The 20488-nt window shown below is 37.3% G+C and overlaps 1 protein-coding gene across 3 annotated transcripts in view; it reads right to left on the bottom strand.

Annotated features, from left to right (window-relative positions):
* POT1 (protection of telomeres 1) overlaps positions 1-20488 on the bottom strand; it is a 126162-nt gene that overhangs the window by 62278 nt on the left and 43396 nt on the right. The window contains exon 1 of one of the 3 annotated variants that reach the window (XM_049893169.1): positions 8786-10348. The exons of the other annotated variants lie outside the window; for them this stretch is intronic. Within the exon in view, the coding sequence (XP_049749126.1) occupies positions 8786-8981 (196 nt within the window). The 5' untranslated portion in view covers positions 8982-10348. Of the gene's footprint in view, positions 1-8785; positions 10349-20488 lie in introns of those variants that run through there. 3 annotated transcript variants of the gene reach the window in all.

Raw genomic sequence — 20488 nt, 5'->3', positions numbered from 1 at the left:
GCAACGTTATAGGCTATAAGAATACTCCTTTTACAAGGAATACACAGATAAGAGCACTTCCTCTATTATGCTGGCTTGAGGTTGCATAATTTCCCCCAGGATAGAGAAAACAAAAAAAAAAAAATTTTTTTTTTTGATAGAGAGGCTAGCGTAAATACTATGATAGAAATTAGATACGCAGATATTAGACAGGCCAAAACACACACACACACACACACACACTGCCGTGGAGTTGATTCCAACTCATAGCGACCCTACAGGACAGAGTAGAACTGCCCTGTATAGTTTCCAAGGAGCACCTGGCGGATTCAAACTGCCGGCCTTTTGGTTAGCAGCTGTAGCACTTAACCACTACGCCACCAGGGTTTAAATTAGACAGACAAATATTATGTAAGTTCATAAATGTTATCCTGAAGTCACATTCTGGAGTTTTACTTAATGCACTGAGCACTCACAGATGGTGTATCTAGGTGTTAGACTAGCCATGGTCTCTACCTTCACAAAATTTGTACTTAAAAAAGTGACACAAAACAATAAGTTTTTCAAGTAACTAAAAGTGTCTTGATATTCAGCCATCATTATGCTAAGTGAATGCCAGAAGCAAAAGTCCAGAAATTGTAGGAGTTTATTGATACGTAATGTTCAGAAAAGCAAATCTGTACAGAGAGAAGGCAGATCAGTGATTGTTTAGGGCTAGGGACAGGAATGGGGACTGACCGCAAACAGACACAATCTTTTACAGGTGATGGTTGTTCAACTTTATATAAACTTACCAAAAATCATTTAACTGTATGCTTAAAACAGGTGAATTCTGAGGACATAAATTATGCTTCAGTAATGCTACTTAGGAGCCCTGGTGGTACGGTGGTTAAGAGGTTGGTTACTAACCAAAACGTTGGCAGTTTGAATCCACCAGCCACTCTTTGGAAACCCTATGTGGCAGTTCTACCCTCTCCTATAGGGTTGCTATGAACAACAGGTTTGATTTTGGTTGGAATGCTGTTTAAAAAAATATATATATATATATATTGCATTGAACAGTAGATACAGACTATGTGTTAGGTTAGTGTACAGCATGAAACTAGCACATTCTAATGAACTGTACTAATTTTTCCAATTTTTATCTATTTTACTTTCCTAAGAAAAACCAAAAATCCCAATTCCACTGCTGTTGAGTTGATTCCAACTTATAGTGACCCTATAGGATAGAAGAGAATTGCCTGTAGGGTTTCCAAGGAGCAGCTGGTGGATTCAAACTATCAACTTTTTGGTTAGCAGTCAAGATCTTAACCACTGCGCCACCAGGGCTCTTTTTTAAGTAAACTGAGGTCTAAATAAAATGTTTCTTATGAGTCATGGTTTTTTTTTTTTTTTTTTTTTTAAATTTTGAAACTTTCTTACTGAATAACCAGGAGTATTTTAAATACAAAGAGCAAATTAGAAAATTTCTGGACAGGCATATAGAATCAGAAATTCCAGTTACCTATATGATTACAATTAGAAAGATGTAAACGAAATCTAAAAGATGTTGTACCTTCTCCCAGATTTTCTGGGGAAAGTACATATCAATAGTTTTAACAAAAGATTCTAAGATCCATTTTTCTGATCAAGCTAAAAAAAATATGAGTATGCAGAAGTCAGAGGATATCTGAACTATCCTTTTATCATAGAAAGGTGGAAAAAACAATCAGAAACAAAACACACACACACACACAAAAAAAAACAAAAATAAAAAACAAAGCACCTATGTCAATGCATTAAAAAAAAAAAAAAAGTACCGAAAAGTTAATGACCCCCATGGTTGTCCCAGACTGGGCAGCTGCTGTAGAACTAACTGTACAACAGCAATTCTGAAGGGGACTATGAAACCCTGACCTTTTAAGTTTCTCTTTAGCTCTCTGGTGGAAATCTAAATACTTAATATGCTGATTGGAACAGTTTGTTTCTTAGTTGGAGAAGTTGGACATTTTAGGAGATTTATATTCCCAAGGCCCTAAGGGTGGAAAATATAATCAAACATGTGCAACATTTCTACACATAAAACTAAGGACTGAGATACATTAAAGGTGACCTAAGTAAGTGGAGATAAATATGAGGACTGTGGATTTTAAAAATAAGTGGTGTAAAGATATCAACTCCCCCATATTAATCTATAAAATGAATTCTATTCAAAATCTTGATGGCATTTTTGTGAATATTGGTAAGGTTATTCCAAAACCTGAAGGGACGAACAAATAGCAAAGAAAAGGTAAAACAATCCTGGAAAAGCAGCAGCTGACAGGGCTGTTTCTCCTACTAGATAGCACAACTTATAGTAAAGCCAGAGTGATTAAGACAGTAAATAGGAATGGAAAAAATGACCCAAAAACCACACCAGAACCCAGAACCAGACTCAGGAAATCTGGTATGTGCCCAAGCTGGCACTGCAAATCAGCACAAAAAGAAGAGACTGGGACAAAATGATTATCAACATGGAAAGAATGAGAACAATATACAAAAATAAATTCCAGATGAATCAAGGATTTAAATGTAAAAGGCACTGTTCTCTAATACTTAAATTTTAGGAAAAAAATACAGGAAATAAATTTCATGGCCTGAGAGTAGGCAATGGTTTCTTGAATGAGTCACAAAAAATTCTGATAAATTACAGCATTTTTACACAAATGGCACATGCCCTCTATGTTTCTCTGCAAACTGCGCCCTGCACACCCCGTCCACTTTCTAAGTGACACTATGCCAAATGTTTTTTACATGCTGCTGTAAAGAAAAAAATTAGTATAGCGTGCTTACAAAAATACCTCGTGAGGTAGGGTACAATTGACAAACAAACATAGAAGGTGTGCATTGTTGTTGTTAGGTGCCGTTGAGGCACTTCTGGCTCATCGTGACCCTATGCATAATAGAGAGAAACACTGCCCGGTCCTGAGCCATCCTTACAACCGTTGTTATGCTTGAGCTCACTGTTGCAGCCACTGTGTCAATACACCTCATTGAAGGTCTTTCTCTTTTCTGCTGACCCTGTACTTTGCCAAGCATGATATCCTCCAGGGACTGTTCCATCTTGACAACATGTCCAAAGTATGTAAGACGCAGTCTCACCATCCTTGCTTCTACGGAGCAATCTGGTGGTACTTCTTTTAAAACAGATTTGTTCATTCTTTTCGTAGCCCATGGTATATTTAATACTCTTTGCCACCATCACAATTCAAAGATGTCAATTCTTCTTCGGTCTTCCTTATTCATTGTCCAGCTTTCACATGCATATGATGTGATTGAAAATACCATGGCTTGAGTCAGGCGCACCTTAGTCTTCAAGGTGACATCTTTGCTCTTCAACACTTTAAAGAGGTCCTTTGCAGTAGATTTACCCAGTGCAATGCGTCTTTTGATTTCTTAACTGCTGCTCCTATGGCTGTTGATTGTGGATCCAAGTAAAATGAAATCCTTGACTTCAATCTTTTCTCTGTTTATCATGATGTTGCTCATTGGTCCAGTTGTGAGGATTTTTGTCTTCTTTATGTTGAAGTGCAATCCACACTAAAGGTTGTGGTCTTTGATCTTCATTAGTACGTGCTTCAAGTCCTTTTCATTTTCAGCAAATAAGGTTGTGTCATCTGCTTAACACAGGTTGTTAACGAGTCTTCTCCAATCCTGATGCCCCATTCTTCTTCATATAGTCCAGCTTCTTGGATTATCTGCTCAGCATACATATTGAATAGGTATGGTAAAAGAATACAACCCTGACGCACACCTTTCCTGACTTTAAACCAATCAGGATCGCCCTGTTCTGTCCGAACGGCTGCCTCTTGATCTACGTAAAGGTTCCTCATGAGCACAATTAAGTGTTCTGGAATTCCCATTCTTTGCAATGTTATCCATAATTTGTTATGATCCACACAGCCGAATGCCTTTGCACAGTCAATAAAACACAGGTAAACATCCTTCTGGTATTCTCTGCTTTCAGCCAGGATCCTTCTGACATCAGCAAGGATATCCCTGGTTCCACATCCTCTTCTGAAACCGGCCTGAATTTCTAACAGTTCCCTGTTGATATACTACTGCAGCCGTTTTTGAATGATCTTCAGCAAAATTTTGCTTGCGTGTGATATTAATGATATTGTTCTATAATTTCCACATTTGGTTGGATCACCTTTCTTGAGAATAGGCATAAATATGGATCTCTTCCACTCAGTTGGCCAGGAAGCTGTCTTCCATATTTCTTGGCATAGACGAGTGAGCACCTCCAGCGCTGCATGTCTTTGTTGAAACATCTCAATTGATATTCCATCAATTTCTGGAGCCCTGTTTTTCACCAATGCCTTTAGTGCAGCTTGGACTTCTTCCTCCAGTACCATCGGTTCCTAATCATATGCTACCTCTTGAAATGGCTGAACATGGACTAATTCTTTTTGGTATAATGACTGTGTATTCCTTCCACCTTCTTTTGATGCTTCCTGTGTCGTTTAATATTCTCCCCATAGAATCCTTCACTATTGCAACTTGAGGCTTGAATTTTTTCTTCAGTTCTTTCAGCTGGAGAAATGCCGAGCGTGTTCTTCTCCACGTGTCTCTCAGTTTGTCGTACTGTGGGGGCTTGCGTGTTGCTGTGAAGCTGGAAGCTATGCCACTGGTATTCAGATATCAGCATGGTCACCCATGGAGGACAGATTTCAGCTGAGCTTCCAGGCTAAGACAGACTAGGAAGAAAGACCCAGCAGTCTACTTCTAAAAAGCATTAGCCAGTGAAAACCTTATGAATAGCAGCAGAACACTGTCTGATATAGTGCTGAAAGATGAGCCCCCCAGGTTTGAAGGCACTGAAAAGATGATTGGGGAAGAGCTGCCTCCTCAAAGTAGAGTCGACCTTAATGACGTGGGTGGAGTAAAGCTTTCAGAACCTTCATTTGCTGATGTGGCACGACTCAAACTGACTCAAACGTGGAATGTACGAAGTATGAATCTAGGAAAATTGGAAATCGTCAAAAATGAAATGGAACGCATAAACTTCGATATCCTAGGCATTAGTGAGCTGAAATGGACTGGGATTGGCCATTTTGAATCGGACAAGCACATGGTCTACCATGCTGGGAATGACAACTTGAAGAGGAATGGTGTTGCATTCATCGTCAAAAAGAACATTTCAAGATCTATCCTGAGGTACAACACTGTCAGTGATAGGATAATATCCATACGCCTACAAGGAAGACCAGTTAATACGACTATTATTCAAATTTATGTACGAACCACTAGGATCAAAGATGAAGAAAAAGAAGATTTTTATCAGCTGCTGCAGTCTGAAATTGATCGAACACACAATCAAGATGCATTGATAATTACTGGCGATTGGAATGTGAAAGTTGGAAACAAAGAAGGATCAGTAGTTGGAAAATATGGCCTTGGTGATAGAAACAATGCCAGAGATCGAATGATAGAATTTTGCAAGACCAACGACTTCTTCGTTGCTAGTACCTTCTTTCACCAACATAAACGGAGACTATACACATAGACTTTGCCAGATGGAGCACACAGAAGTCAAATTGGCTACATCTGTGGAAAGAGACAATGGAAAAGCTCAATACCATCAGTCAGAACAAGGCCAGGGGCCAACTGTGGAATAGACCATCAATTGCTCATACTCAAGTTCAAGCTGAAACTGAAGAAAATCAGAGCAAGTCCACGAGATCCAAAGTATGACCTTGAGTACATCCCACCTGAATTTAGAGACAGATTTGACACACTGAACACTATTAACTGAAGACCAGACGAGTTGTGGAATGACATCAAGGACATCATCCATGAAGAAAGCAGAAGGTCACTGAAAAGACAGGAAAGAGAGAAAAGGCTAAGATGGATGTCAGAGGAGACTCTGAAACTTGTTCTCGAAAGTTGAGCAGCTAAAGGAAAAGGAAGAAATGATGAAGTAAAAGAACTCAACAGAAGGTTTCAAAGGGCGGCTCGAGAAGACAAAGTATTATAATGAAATGTGCAAAGAGCTGGAGATAGAAAACCAAAAGGGAAGAAGGTGCGCATTATTTGTGTAAAATTACGGTATGTTGCTCCTTAGAAGCAAGGATGGCCAGACTTCGTCTCACATAATTTGGACATGTTATCAGAAGGGACTAGTCCCTGGAAAAGGACATCATGCTCGGTAGACTGGAGGGTCAGCGAAAAAGAGGTAGACCCTCAATGAGAGGGACTTACACAGTGGTTGCAACAATGGGCAACAATTGTGCGGATGGCTCAGAACCAGTCATTTGTTCGGTTGTACGTAGGGTCACTATGAGTTGGAATCAACTTGATGGCACGTAAGAACATTGTATACTGTACAGGTAGTCCCTGACTTATGACACATTCAAGTTGTAAGGAACCACACTATGACTGTCCAATTTTTTCTGTACATCTTACCATTTATTAACATGTATTTCATACAATGTTGCAGTAATTTGCTGATGTTATCATTCTCACACCAACCCCCAAAGACAAATAAAGATTGGACTTATAGATACTGATAATAAAAATAATAATAATGAAAACTAAAAAAAAAAAAAAAGTATTCGACTTATGTCAGAACCAACTTTCTACCACGGAATAAAAAGGGGGTGGGGGAGGATGGCAATCCAAATTCAACAGCAAAATGGAAAAACAGTGATATGTTCATGTAATAAAATACTATGTATAATACTAGCAATGTTCTACTTATTAAATTGAATTAGTTAGTTTTATTATCCTTTAAGTTAGAAATACACATTCTATATCCTCTTTTTATCTATTTTATAAATAGATACTAAAATACGATGATTGTGCTGAAGTGTACCCAATTTTTTCCCATTTTATACATTAAAATAATTTTAAAGTCAGATATAGTGCTAGAAGGCCTCCAAGGCCCCCTCAAATATATCTTCATTCCTCCCATTTCCAATTCTAACTTACCAAAGATGATAACTTTTAACTTGTTGAGCTCTTTCTACTACCATTTACCTCTGTATTTCTAAATGACATTGTTTACTCTAATTTCCTGTATTTTTAGTTTTAAATACTATCCATTTATTTCCAATTAGGAAAGAAGATTTGACTCTTTTATATCAGCCTCCTCCCATTCCCCCATAAGCTTCCCTTCTCCCATCCTCCCAAGAGAGATGCATCATTCTTTTGGATAAACCGGTATTTAGTTGTGAGTTCTTCAATTTTCCTTTCTTGTATAACTTGTTTTACTTGGAGATAACTGCTTCATTTTCTGGTTCTTTATCACTCTTCATTCCCAAACTCTCAAAAAACAACCAACCAAACAAAATCTTGAAAATCATTTCACAGTACATTCAAACACAGATACTATCAGTTTAATATTTTTCTAGAAACTTATTTTCCTCCATCTTCTTGCTCACATTTGACTGCTCTGTGCTGCACAGTTGTCCCTTGAAATGTTTACTGTACTTGATTCTCTGCTTTATGGATCCCCTATGTAATCTTTCTTTGTTTATTCTCTTGATTTGGTAAAGCATATCACCCAGTAATTTTCTGAGAACAGGTACAATGTAGGCATATGTTTTTAAAATGTGCATGTCTGAAAATGCTATTCTACCCTTAAACTTGATTGTATAAAATTCTATGTCACAAATCATTTTTCCTTCAGAATTTACAGTGTTTCTTGAAACTACTTTAGCTTGAGTATGACCTAAAAATTATGTCAAAGGGCTAGAGAAAACTTTCTGGTGTGATGGTGATGTTCGGTAGATTCTGGGTTACATACATACAGGAAATTCTCGGATTACAAATATCTAACTCACAAACAACTCATAGTTAAGAACAGACTCCCATAAGACCATTAAAAATTTGAGCTAAATACAATGGTTAGTAATAACGAATGCACACACTACTTTGTGATGCTCATGAAAACATTATGCAGTTTGGAAGCGTTTCTTAAGTGTTTTATATACATAGAAAGGTTCAGATACATACTATATACTAAGATAAATGTTTGACTAATTGATGCTAAATAAGAACTCTACGTACCTGTTCCAAGTTACCTACAAATTCAACTTAAAGACAATACGGATGGATCTCTTTTGTAACCCTGGGGCTGCCTGTACATGTATTTGTTAAAAATCAACAGAAGTACACTTAAATTTTATATCTCACTGTATACAGAGTTTACATCAAAATAAAACATGTATAAACAAATATCAAGGAGCCCTGGTGGCACAAAGGTTAAGAACTTGGTTGCTCACCCTAAGGTCAGTGGTTCAAACTCACTAGCCGTTATACTGGAAAAAAGACCTGGCAATCTGCTCCCATAAAGATTTCAGCCTAGGAAACCCTATGGGGCAGTTCCACTCTATCCTACAGGGTCACAAGGAGTCAGAATCAACTCAATAGCACACGACAATAACATAAACAAAAACTGAATTCTAGTTGATGATATACATGCTGAAATATTAAGTATAGTGTACTGATGTCTGCAATCTCCTTTAAATGTACCAAAAAATATGATGGATTAATGAACAGATAGATGAAGAGGCACATAACAAACACATATTGTAAATATAGTAAAATGGCAGGAATCAGGTGGTAGACATACGAATTTCACTGTAAAATTCTTCCAACATGGGTGTATGATTTCACACTGTTGAATATACTAACGAAAATTTCATAATAAAATACTGCAGAAAAAAGTTTGATGCCGGTCTGATTGCCAGTTTTTTTGTAAATCTCCTTTTTTTGTCCCACTTGGTCAAAACTTTAAGATACTTTTTTTAAGCCCCGGTGATGTGAAATTTCACAAATGTACCTTGGTTTGGTGTTCTTTCATTCCTCGTGCTATGCACCCAGTAGATTCTGCTAATGTAGACATTCGGGTCCTTCGATCCCAGGAAATTTTTCTTATGTGGGTGTATTATTTGTTTAATAATCTCCTTTCCTTCATTTTTTTGTTCTGGAATTCCTGGCACCTCGACTAGTTCTCTGATTTCAGTAAAACCTCCCATTTTACGTCTTGGCCTTTTCAGTCTTCTTTCTGTGAGAGTTCCTCAGCATTCATATTGGTTTTATTTTCTATTTCTGCTACCTACAAAAATAATTTCAAGAGCTTTTTAACTAACCTCCTGCAAATTTATTTTTAAAAATAATATTTGGCCTTGTTTCATGGATGCATGCCTCTGAAGATATTAAATACAGGTATTTTTTAAAAATATATATTTAAAAAGAATATATACACATATATTAAATACACTGTTCGTTTATTTTGGTTAGGAGGGCATGAAGGAAGAGTTTCCTTCCATTCCCTACATTGTATCTTGCTCTAAGCATCTTTTCATTTGTTCGTTTTAGCTTCTTTCCCTCATATAAGGTGCTTTCCTCAAACTGCAGGAAAACCTTGGTTATCTATTCATACATATTTATAAATGAGGCACTAAAGAGTGGATTGAAAGCTCTGTAAGGATGAGAAAAACTGTTAACTGCTATGTCTAATAGACTTCAAGGCCAGAGCCACTCTGCTTCTTCCTCCCCAATGAATAAACCAGTAATCCACTGTCAGGGTGGGAAAGGTGCAGTTGTTTGGACTCACGATGTAGGAGAGAAAATCTAAGGGTTCGATACTTCTTATGATTTCAACCAATCCTCTTTTCAGTCCCACACCATACTCCACCTTTCACAGTATGGTGCCTCCTATTCCTGGGCCTTTCTAGGTTTCTGGGGTGTGTCACTGGCTTGTTCATGCCTCCCTCACCCATGAAGTTAAAATTCGGGTGAGGTACTGCTTGTTCATGCCTTCCTCACCCATGAAGTTAAAAGTTACTCTTTTTAGTCAATCGGTTAGCACGAATCCATCAAACTGTCAGCATCTGAAATTTTGTTGTTATCACTTGCCAACTTTCAACTCCTCTTAAATTCTATTTGACATTAAAGGTTAAACTGTTTTCTGACATTTTAGCGACAACTTGGGAGGAGCAAATATAAACGCGTGTGTTCTGCCCTCTGAATCTATCTTAAATTTGATGAAAACCATATTCATGAACTTCATCAGAGGTCAGCAAACTATGACCTGTGGGCCGGGTGCCTGTTGTTATAAAGTTTCATTAGGATTTATCCATTTACATATTATCTATGACTGCTTTCATGCTATGTGGACACAACTGTGTAGCTATGACAGAGACTGTATGTCCGGCAATGGCTACAATATTTACTATCTGGCTCTTTAAGAAAAAAATCTGCCAATCTCTGTACTAGATGAATGGTGACCATACAAAAAGGATACTGGAAATAAAGAATAAATAGCCTAATACTCACATAATCCCAAATTTCTGAAGCAGGAAAAGACTCTAAAGTAAACTATACACTTATTGAGTACTTACTTCAATTTTCAAAGTAATGGCACTATTATTCAAACAGCTCAGCATTAAACATAGTATTATTTACATGATCAATTTACAAAATTTCAAGAATAACTTAGTGTAGGAGATAAAAGCTCCAAAGACTTAAGATGCTGATCTTCAAGGCAAAGCAACAATTATTTCTAATAAGACAAACTCTTTAACAGATAAAAACACTTGAGGCACACTACCAATTCCACATCTAGGTACACGCCCAAGAGAAATGAAAACATAAATTCACACAAGAACACGTACACGAGTGTTCACAACAGCCAAAAAGAGGAAACAACCCACCCACATGTCCATCCACAGAAGAAGGAATAAATAAAATGCTATCAATTAACAATGAATATTACTCAGCAGTAAATGCAAATGAAGTACTGATCAATGCTACGACACGGATGAACCTTTAAAATATTATGCTAAATGATTTTATGTGAAAAATCCAGAATAGGAAAATCTATAGAGCTAAAAGTAGATTAGTGGTTGCCAGAGGCTTGGGAAGGGGACAGTGGCAGTTCAGTGGTAGAATTCTCACCTTTCATGTGGGACACCCAGGCGTGATTCACAGCCGACGCACTTCAAGTACAGCCACCACTTTTCTGAGAGTGGAGGCTTGCGTGTTGCCATGAGCTTCCAGACTAAGACAGCCTAGGAAGAAAAGCCTGGAGGTCTACTGAAAAAATCTGCCAGTGAAAACCCTATGGATTACATGGTCCAATCCCATTGTGCACATGGTTGCCATGAATCAAGGGCCGACTTGACAGCAACTAACAACAACAGGGCTGGGGAAAATAGGGGGATTTGGAAGTGGTAGCTAAGGGGTCAGGGATTTCTTTTTGAGGAAATAAAAATGTTGCATTGTTACGACAGATGCACAACTCTGTGAATATAATAAAAGCCACTGAACTGTACACCTTTAATGGGTGAATTATGTGCTATATGAATTATAACTCAATAAAGCTGTTCAGAAAAGGACTATCACCACCTAGTTAAACAGCTGCTTCAAGGCACTAAACGGATATATTGTGGTAGGTGTCATGTACTTTCTAGATAGTAACTACTCATCATCCTTGTTAATATTTTTATTTCCGTTTTTACTTACCACTGAAAGTATCTAAACTACTCAAAATCGCAACCATTAACACCTCACATCTGAAAGAGGAGGTTACTGGTATGGCTACCACAGAAGTTATGCCCTAAGAATACTTTCCAATTAAGGCATCTGTGTATGTGTGGACAATTCTAAAATACCCCTAAAACCGGACCTGAAGTAGGAGTCAAGGGTCACAATCCTGAGCAACAGCAAGCAATGCCTGTGGAAAGGTGCTCCTGTACGGCATGTCTGATACTGCTAATAAGTAACTAATAAAACAAATAATCTGTTTAAAATTCTTTTGGAATAGGGGAAAGAAAAACTCCTGCCACTTATGAGCAAGTTAGTTAACCTTCTGACCCCAAGCTTCTCCATCTATAAATGGAGAAGATACTACATCACATTTAAGTTTTTTTGCAAAATGTAAATGGTAATCATATATAAAAGACAACAGGAACTCAGTAAATGATAATAAATATATAAAATAAAGGGTTATGCCCCTAAAGAATATAGGAATGAAAATTTCACAGAACACGAGGGTAATCTCTGTGATTCCAAACAACTTCAACATTAATCTCTTTTGTGGTATTTATGAATTTCATTCTAAATAGGCTTTTTAAAGAGAAATGCATATTATCCTAATTAAAATCATTTTCAAACCATAAACTGAGTATTTTTAAAGAATAGAGAATTACCACATAAAAGTAACTGAGATTTTAGGACTTAGTTTCCTAAGACTTCACTATTCAACAGAAAGAAATCATTCTTATTCCTGATTTTAATTTAAGAATGTATCAGAAGATTGCTATTTAAACTTAAAAACATCCATATACTCTATTACAATATTTCTAACTCTTTTTATTCTTAACTTCATACCTTAAAAAAATGTCACTACCTGGAAATGTTTTTAAATGGGAGTAAAATCAATCTGTAAGTGGGGAGAGAAAAGACTTCTTTATGACTCATTAAAACCTTTTATAGTTTAAAAATTATAGTTAAATCACACAAAGATAAAATCTACTCTGGAGAAAAGACAATTCATATATTCAGCAGAATTTCAATATCTTTTGATTGGATTAGATATAATACCTAGGATTTGTATGCATTTAATGCTGTCAAAAAACTTCCCAGTAATTTCACAAACATAAATTAAGCTACACAATATCCTTATGTTGTTATGGTTGGGTACCACTGAGTCAATTCTGAATCATACTGCCCCCATGTGGCAGAGGAGAATTGGCCCACAGGAGTTTTTTTTTGCCTATAATCTTTATGGAAGTAGATCATCTGGGTGAGTTCCAGCCACCAGCCATTCAGTTAGCAGCCAAGTGTTCAACCATTTGTATCACCAGGGCTCCTGACAACATCCTTATAAGGTAGATAAATCCAATGCCACTTTGACCGTTCCTACTTCTTACCTCACGATCACGCCTATTTTTCTTCCATCTCAACATCACAGCCCAAATTCACATTCTTTTTCTTTCATAACCAGGCCATTCCAATAACTTAATAGTGTTCTTTATCCCTATCTCTTCCTCTCTACGATACCACAACACTACCATACTGCCCCCAAATTCTTTTCCAGCTTTGTTGCTCCTCTCCTTAGACACAGGCAAAGATTTTCTACTGTTGACAGAAAAAAATCCTAAGTATTTACCCAAGAATGAAACTGGACACAATGTTCTACCTGCTGGTTCTCATATGTAGCAGCGGTGATTTTTTAGATGAAGCTGGAGGCTTCCATCTGGCTTTCTACGTATACTCTTGGACTCCAGTTTTTACGACTTCTTTCATGATGAGCAAATTATTAGCTTGCTAATGTAGAGAATTATGTTTCATTAGCTTATAATCGGAATTGTTTTAGTGGACCATAAAAATCAGTACCATTTTCTCCTTTCTTGAAACATGGTGAATTATCCTTAAAAAAGAATTCCTTTAAAATTTCATTAAAATACGTTTAAAAAAGAAGATTGCTACCCTTCTGTAACACTGTACTGGTCGTCTCAGTTGTCCACAGTGATAAAATGCCAGGCTTGAAAAGCGTTTACAAGTAAGAAAGACCTAAATTTAATCAACTAATATAAGGCACAGTTATATGCTGTAACTTAGGAACAAGCAAAGTGCTGTGGGAGTGGGAATGGAGAGATTAATGTCAACAGGGGAAAGGTGTCTAAGAGATACAGCATTTGAGCTGAACTTTCAAGGCTAAATTAGATTCTGACAGATGAGGAAGAAGAGACCAACATCCCAGACTTTGGAAACAGCAACCAACAAAAGTTGCCAGAGTTTTAAAATGAAAACACGAACGTTTCAGTTTCCAAAGGCAACTGCAGAATTTGAGTTATACATAATTTTAAATAGCAGCATGTCAGCAATACATTGATGCCTAATTTTATGGTCCTGTATCAATCTTTTTTCAGGGATCAATAACAAGGAGCCAAGATACTTCTGTGGAGTATACTTTGTTTATATTCTAGACCAAAGTAAGAAATATTTTCTGTATTTAATTTATGGCGGCATAGTGGTTAAGAGCTATGGCTGCTAACCGAAAGTTCAGCAGTTCAAATCTACCAGGTGGTCCCTGGAAACTTCTACCCTGTCCTAGAGGGTTGCTATGAGTTGGAACCGACTCGACGGCAAGGGGTTTGGTTTTCTTCTTTTTTTTGTTTCTATATGTGGTAAACTGATTTGTTCAGGCTGTATTGGCTGTATATGCAATCAACAATTTTATTTTTATGACAGAACTATCATATAGTTGACAATTAGTTTTGAAAGATTATTTGGTCAGAGTAATTACAAAAAAATGTTTTAAATGGCTGCCTTGTTACATTACTTCTCAGGTCAAATACATTCTAGGACTATTCCATTTCATGAAAATTATTTTTAAGCTACAAACTTCTTTGATAACTGACTGCATTTTCAAAAGCCCTTTCTACTTTGGTATTAGACTTCCTCCTTCCTGCTTTTCACATCATTAAGAAAATCAAAATATTTTCTTACATATTTTTTGCTTTTGGGTTTTGTTTTTTTCTCAGTGATTCCTAAAAGCTTAAGAGCTCCTAATATAATGAGGATGTTACCCTTTCCTCTATCAGGCATGTTGCAGATGCCTTTCCCGGGTACTGGATGCATTTTAGTTTTAGTGCTGGTAGTTTCTGAAATACCAAGGTTTGAAACTCTTACAAATTCTTACAACATTCCTGAGACAGGGTCGAGAGTCACTGGGGATGTACCACGTTACACGGCATAGAAATTCCGAGAGCTCTGGGGCTTAAAAAGAGAGCCCTCTAAAGTTGGAAGTTGGGGAAAGGACAAAAAGGAGAAGTTAATGGTAAATAATGAAGACATGAGTATCTTGCCTATTCTCTTCCTCTGGATCCAACTATTAGGAGATTCGTTTTACTCTCTGCAAAGTGAACAGGCATTATGACAGTGATCAAGCAAGCAGAAGCCATATACTACTAACAGATGCTAACCATATACTACCAACACAGTGGGGATATTTTATGTGCTATATACATTTATTCTTGGAGCTCTGGTGGCACAGATGTTAACAGCTTGACTGCTATCCAAAATGTTGGCAATCTGAATCTACCAGCCACTCCTTGGAAACTCTCTGAGGCAGCTCTACTCTGTCCTATGGGGTTGCTAGGAGTCAGAATCAACTCGGTGGCAACAGGTTATATGAAAGAGGCCGTATTACATATCCGATGATCATTATCAAAGTCAGTTTTGATGATACAACGATCTTTTAATGTATGTTATCTCCATAATCTTTGAGAATTCTTCCTCAGTTTTATGATGAATCTTATCACAACTGAATAGGAAGTATTTACAGCATGATACGTCCTTTTAACAACAGAACTGGTAGACTTCTATAAGAGTAAAACTACAATTCCCCCAAGAACGGAGATAAAGCTTGGGAAACAAAGCATCTGCTACCAGAAATAAAATAGCAGCATGCTACATGTCACGTGTAATTTTTATTACTTAGGACGACAGGGAAGTCTACAAGAAAATTTTAGTCAAGGGATAAGGAAGCCAAATTACACAAAATTGCTGCTACCACACTGAATAAAATTTAATGAAAAATTCTAGCTACTGATATATAACAGAATAAACTTTTTCCATCTACCTGACTTGAGCTGCATAAAGGTAATTTCCCTCCACATAACTTAAGTACATCTGGATGTTATTTAGATCGTAGCTCTGTATCTGTAAAATACATGTTGCTTTATGCAACGTAAAAAAGGCACAGCTGCGGATTGCTCCTGTACATCTATTCTGGTGCTTCTCTGCGGTAATACTAATGAAGTTGATGCTTTCCTGAACACAAAAATCAGCACTCCTTGGCTCTTCAGCAGCATTTACCCCTGTTGAAGAATGAGTTCTATCAACAGAAATAAAAAGCGGCTAGCAATAGATTTGATGGAAGGGTAACTACAGCTGTAAGATGGATAGTGTTAAAACTTTATGTCTTGCTAGCAAGACATCTTGCTACGTCTTAAAATACATTTAAGAGTTTCAATGAATATATTCAGATAAAATTGATGATGTTCATTTTAATTTAGTATCTCAGAAGAAACAGAAAGATGTTATCTCTGTAATAACAGAAGGCTCATTACTAGTCATGAATTTCTAAGGGACTGGATCCAATTCAACATATCTGATAGAGTTATAAGATACTCACACACACACACACACATATATACACAAAAGGAATATTATAGTTTCCCATGGCTTTCATTTTTATGAAATGATTTAATACTGTTACCAGAAGAAAACATGATTATGCTAATAACAACTTAAAATTAATATTGAGTTATCAATGTTTTCAAAATAGCTATCATTTTGTTCTATGTGACCATCATTTTTATGTTACTTTTGAAAATTATATATTGGCCAATCGATCTTCTAAAAAGCTTTCAATGACATGAATAAGCTACATTCCAAGTGCAAATAAATTAAAAAATTTTTTTTCTACCAAGTTGTTGTTCTTGTTAGGTGATGTTGAAGTGGTTCCAACTCACAGTGACCCTATGTACAACAGAACGAAACACTGTCCGGTTCTGTGCCATCCTCACAATCATTGCTGTTTGGGCCCATTGTTGCAGATCTTGTTGAGGGTCTTCCTCTTTATCACTGATCCTCTACTTTACCAAGAATGATGTCCTTCTCCAAGGACTGGCCCCTCCTAATAACATGCCCAAAACAGGTGAGACAAACACTCACCATCCTCACTTCCAGGGAGCATTCTGGCTGTACTTCTTCTAAGACAGACTTGTTCGTTCTTCTCGCAGTCCATAATATGTCCAATATTCTTCACCAACACCATAAGGTATTAATTCTTCTTTGGTCTTTCTTACTCAGTCTCCATCTCTTTGAGGGTCTCTCTCTTTTTCGCTGACCCTCTGCTTTACCAAGCATTATGTCCTTCTCCAGAGACTGATCCCTCCTGATAACGTGCCCAAAGTATGTGAGACGTAATCTTGCGATCCCTGCTTCTAAGGAGCATTCTGGCTGTACTTCTTCCAAGGCAGATTTGTTAGTTCTTTTGGCAGTCCATGGTATATTCAGTATTCTCTGTCAATACCATAACTCAAAGGCATCAATTCTTCCTCAGACTTCCTTATTCATTGTCCGGCTTCCACACGCATAAGAGGGGACTGAAAATATCACGGTTTGGGTCAGGCACACCTTAGTACTCAAAGTGGTATCTTTGTTTTTCAACATTAAAGAGGTCTTTTGCAGCAGATTTGCCAATGCAATATGTTGTTTGATTTCATGACTATAGGTTCCATGGTCACTGACTGGATCCAAGTAAAATTAAATCCTTGACAACTTCAATCTTTTCTCCATTTCTCGTGATGTTGCTTACTGGTCCGGTCATGAGGATTTTTCTTGACTTTTTTTTTTCTTATGTTGAGGTGTAATCCATACTGAAGGCTGTAGTCTTTGACCTTCGTCAGTAAGTGCTTCAAGTCCTCTTCACTTTCAGAAAACAAGGCTGTGTCATCTGCGTACTGCAGGCTGTTAATGAGTCTTCCTCCAATCCTGATGCCCTGCTCTTCTTCATATAGTCCAGCTTCTCTTATTATTTGCTCAGCATCCAGATTAAATAAGTGCGGTGAAAGGACACAACCTTGATGCACACCTTTCTTGACTTTAAGCTATGCAGTAGCCCCTCATTCTATTTGAGCAACTGCCCCTTGGTCTATGTACCAGTTCTGCATGGGCACAATTAAGTGTTCTGAAATTCCCATTCTTTGCAATTTTATTCATAATTTGTTATGATCCACACAGTTGAATGGGTTTGCACAGTCAATAAAACACAAGTAAACATCTCTCTAGTTAGAAGGACGTTATTAGCAGTAATGTAGCTTCTTCTTGAGTCCTGTAAGCAAGTCCATCCCCAACTACCTAAATGGTAAACTGAATTATAATGTTAAAGTTTGGCAGGCCAGTTAAAACACGGCAAGTAACACTTACAATGAGAAAAGGATCACAGTGGTCATACCTTCATGGCTAATTCCTAGTAGTAGCACATGTAAAATTCAGGGAAAAAATCTAATAGTGAAAAGAAGGTGCTGAGATGAACGTGGGTGTGTGTCAACGTGTATGATGAGGTAAGGGAAGATAGGCTTCTGGGAAAAAGGAAAGTCAGGATGAAAATATTTGAGAACTACAAATTTAAACAAAAACTTCTCTGATTAAATTTTGTTTGCCTTCACCCTAACAAACCAGAAGTAATCAGTGTCTTCAATAAAACATTCTTTTACAGTCTTCACACTTAGTTATCACCTGTTTCAAGTTTCTCCTTTCCAAACTTAATAGTATTCACATCGCCATATTCACACAGACTAACTCTTTACGTTACAGATGAATAAAATATCCGTCCACATGAAAAAAGATTTTTTTTCCTATCTACTCCACTAAAAAGTACACTTCCAGCAAGTAAAATATGCATCTTCATAAATATACATACCTTTATATGTGCATATACAATTCTTGAGATGGTGTCTATTCAAGTGGGATTTACACAAGGTCATACTTTGACTTTTCTGGACTTGTTTTAATTTTCTTCAACTTCAACTTGCACATGAGCAACCAATGGTCTGTTCTATAGTCGGCCCCTGGCCTTGTTTTGACTGATGATACTGAGCTTTTCCGTTGTCTCTTTCCACAGACGTAATCGATTTGATTCCTGTATATCCCATCTGGCGAGATCCACAAGTACAGTCACTGCTTATGTTGTTAAAAAAAAAAAAAAAGGGTACTTGCAATGAAGAAGTCATTGGTCTTGCAAAATTCTGCCATGCGATCTCTGGCATCATTTCTATCACAAAGGCCATGTTTTCCAATTTACCAATCCTTTTTCTTTGTTTCCAGGTTTTACATTCTAATTGTCAGTAATTATCAATGCACCTTGATTGCATGTTTGATCAATTTCAGACTGAGGAAGTTGGCAAAATCTTTAATACCTTGTTCTTTGGCCTCAGTGGTTGGTATATAAATTTGAAAAATAGTCATATTAAATGATCTTTCTTGTAAGAGTATGGATATTAGCCTAACACCGACAGTGCTGTCCTTCAGAATAAATCTTGAAACATTCTTTTTGACAATGAACGCAACACCATTCCTCTTCGATTTCTCATTCCTAGCAGAGTAGGCCACATGACTGCCCAATTCAAAATGTCCAATACCAATCCACTGAAGCTCACTAATGTCTAGGATATCGATCCATATGCATTCCATTTCAGTTCTGATGATTTCCAATTTTCCTAGATTCATATTTTGTACATTCCACATTCCAATTATTAATGGATATTTGCAGCTGTTTCTTCATATTTTGAGTTGTGCCATCTCGGCACAATGAAGGCCCCGAAAGCTTGACCCCATGTTTTTAAGGTTGAATCTACTTTGAGGACGCAGCACTTCACCAGTCTTATTTTGAGTGTCTTCCAACCTGAGGAGTTCATCTTTCAGCACTGTATCAGACAATGTTCCACTGCTATTCATAAGGTTTTCACTGGCCAATTTTTTCAGACATAGACTGCCAGGTCATTAATTTTGAAGAAAGTCAGAACAAGTCCAGGAGTGCCAAGTACGACCTTCAGTATATCCCACCTAAATTTTGAGACCATCTCAAGAATAGATGGAATGAATTGAATACTGATGATCGAAGATCAGAAGAGTTGTGGAATAACATTAAGGATATCATACATGAAGAAAGCAAGGGGTCATTAAAAGAACAGGAAAGAAAGACGAAAATGGATGTCAGAAGAGACTTTGAAACTTGCTCTTGAACACAGAGTAGCTAAAATGAAAGGGAGAAATTATGAAGTAAAAGAGCTCAACAGAAGATTTCAAACAGCGGCTTGAGAAGACAAAGTATTTTAATGAAACATATCATCACGGATTGAATTATGTCCCCCTAAAAATGTGTGTATCAACTTGGTCAGGCCATGATTCCCAGTATTCTGTGGTTCTCTTCCATTTTGTGACTGTAATATAATGTTAGAGAGGATTAGGGTGGAATCGTAACACCCTTACCAGGTCACATTCCTGATCCAATGTGAAGGGAGTTTCCCTAGGGTATGGCCTGCACTGCCTTTTCTCTCTCAAGAGATAAAAGCAAAGGAAAGCAAGCAGAGAGTTGGGGACCTCATACCACCAAGAAAGAAGCACTGGGAGCAGAGTTGCATCCTTTGGACCCACGGCCCCTGCACCTGAGAAGCTCCTCGACCAAGGGAAGATGGATGACAAGGATTTTCCCCCAGAGCCGACAGAGAGAAAGCCTTCCTCTGGAGCTAAAGCCCTAAATTTGGATCTAGCCTATTAGGCTGTAAGAAAATAAATTTATCTTTGTTAAAGCCATCCACTTGTGGTATCTCTGTTATACTAGCACTAGATGATCAAGACATGTATAAAGACCTGGAGACAGAAAACCAAAACAGAAGAGTACATTCAGCATTTCTCAAGCTGAAAGACCTAAAGAAAAAATGCAAGCCTCGAGTTACAATAT

Source organism: Elephas maximus, chromosome 8 (genome assembly GCF_024166365.1).
Source record: "Elephas maximus indicus isolate mEleMax1 chromosome 8, mEleMax1 primary haplotype, whole genome shotgun sequence".
Classification (NCBI taxonomy): Eukaryota; Metazoa; Chordata; class Mammalia; order Proboscidea; family Elephantidae; genus Elephas; species Elephas maximus.
Note: the sequence above shows the minus strand (reverse complement) of the source record. Positions and strands in the feature narration are given on the sequence as shown.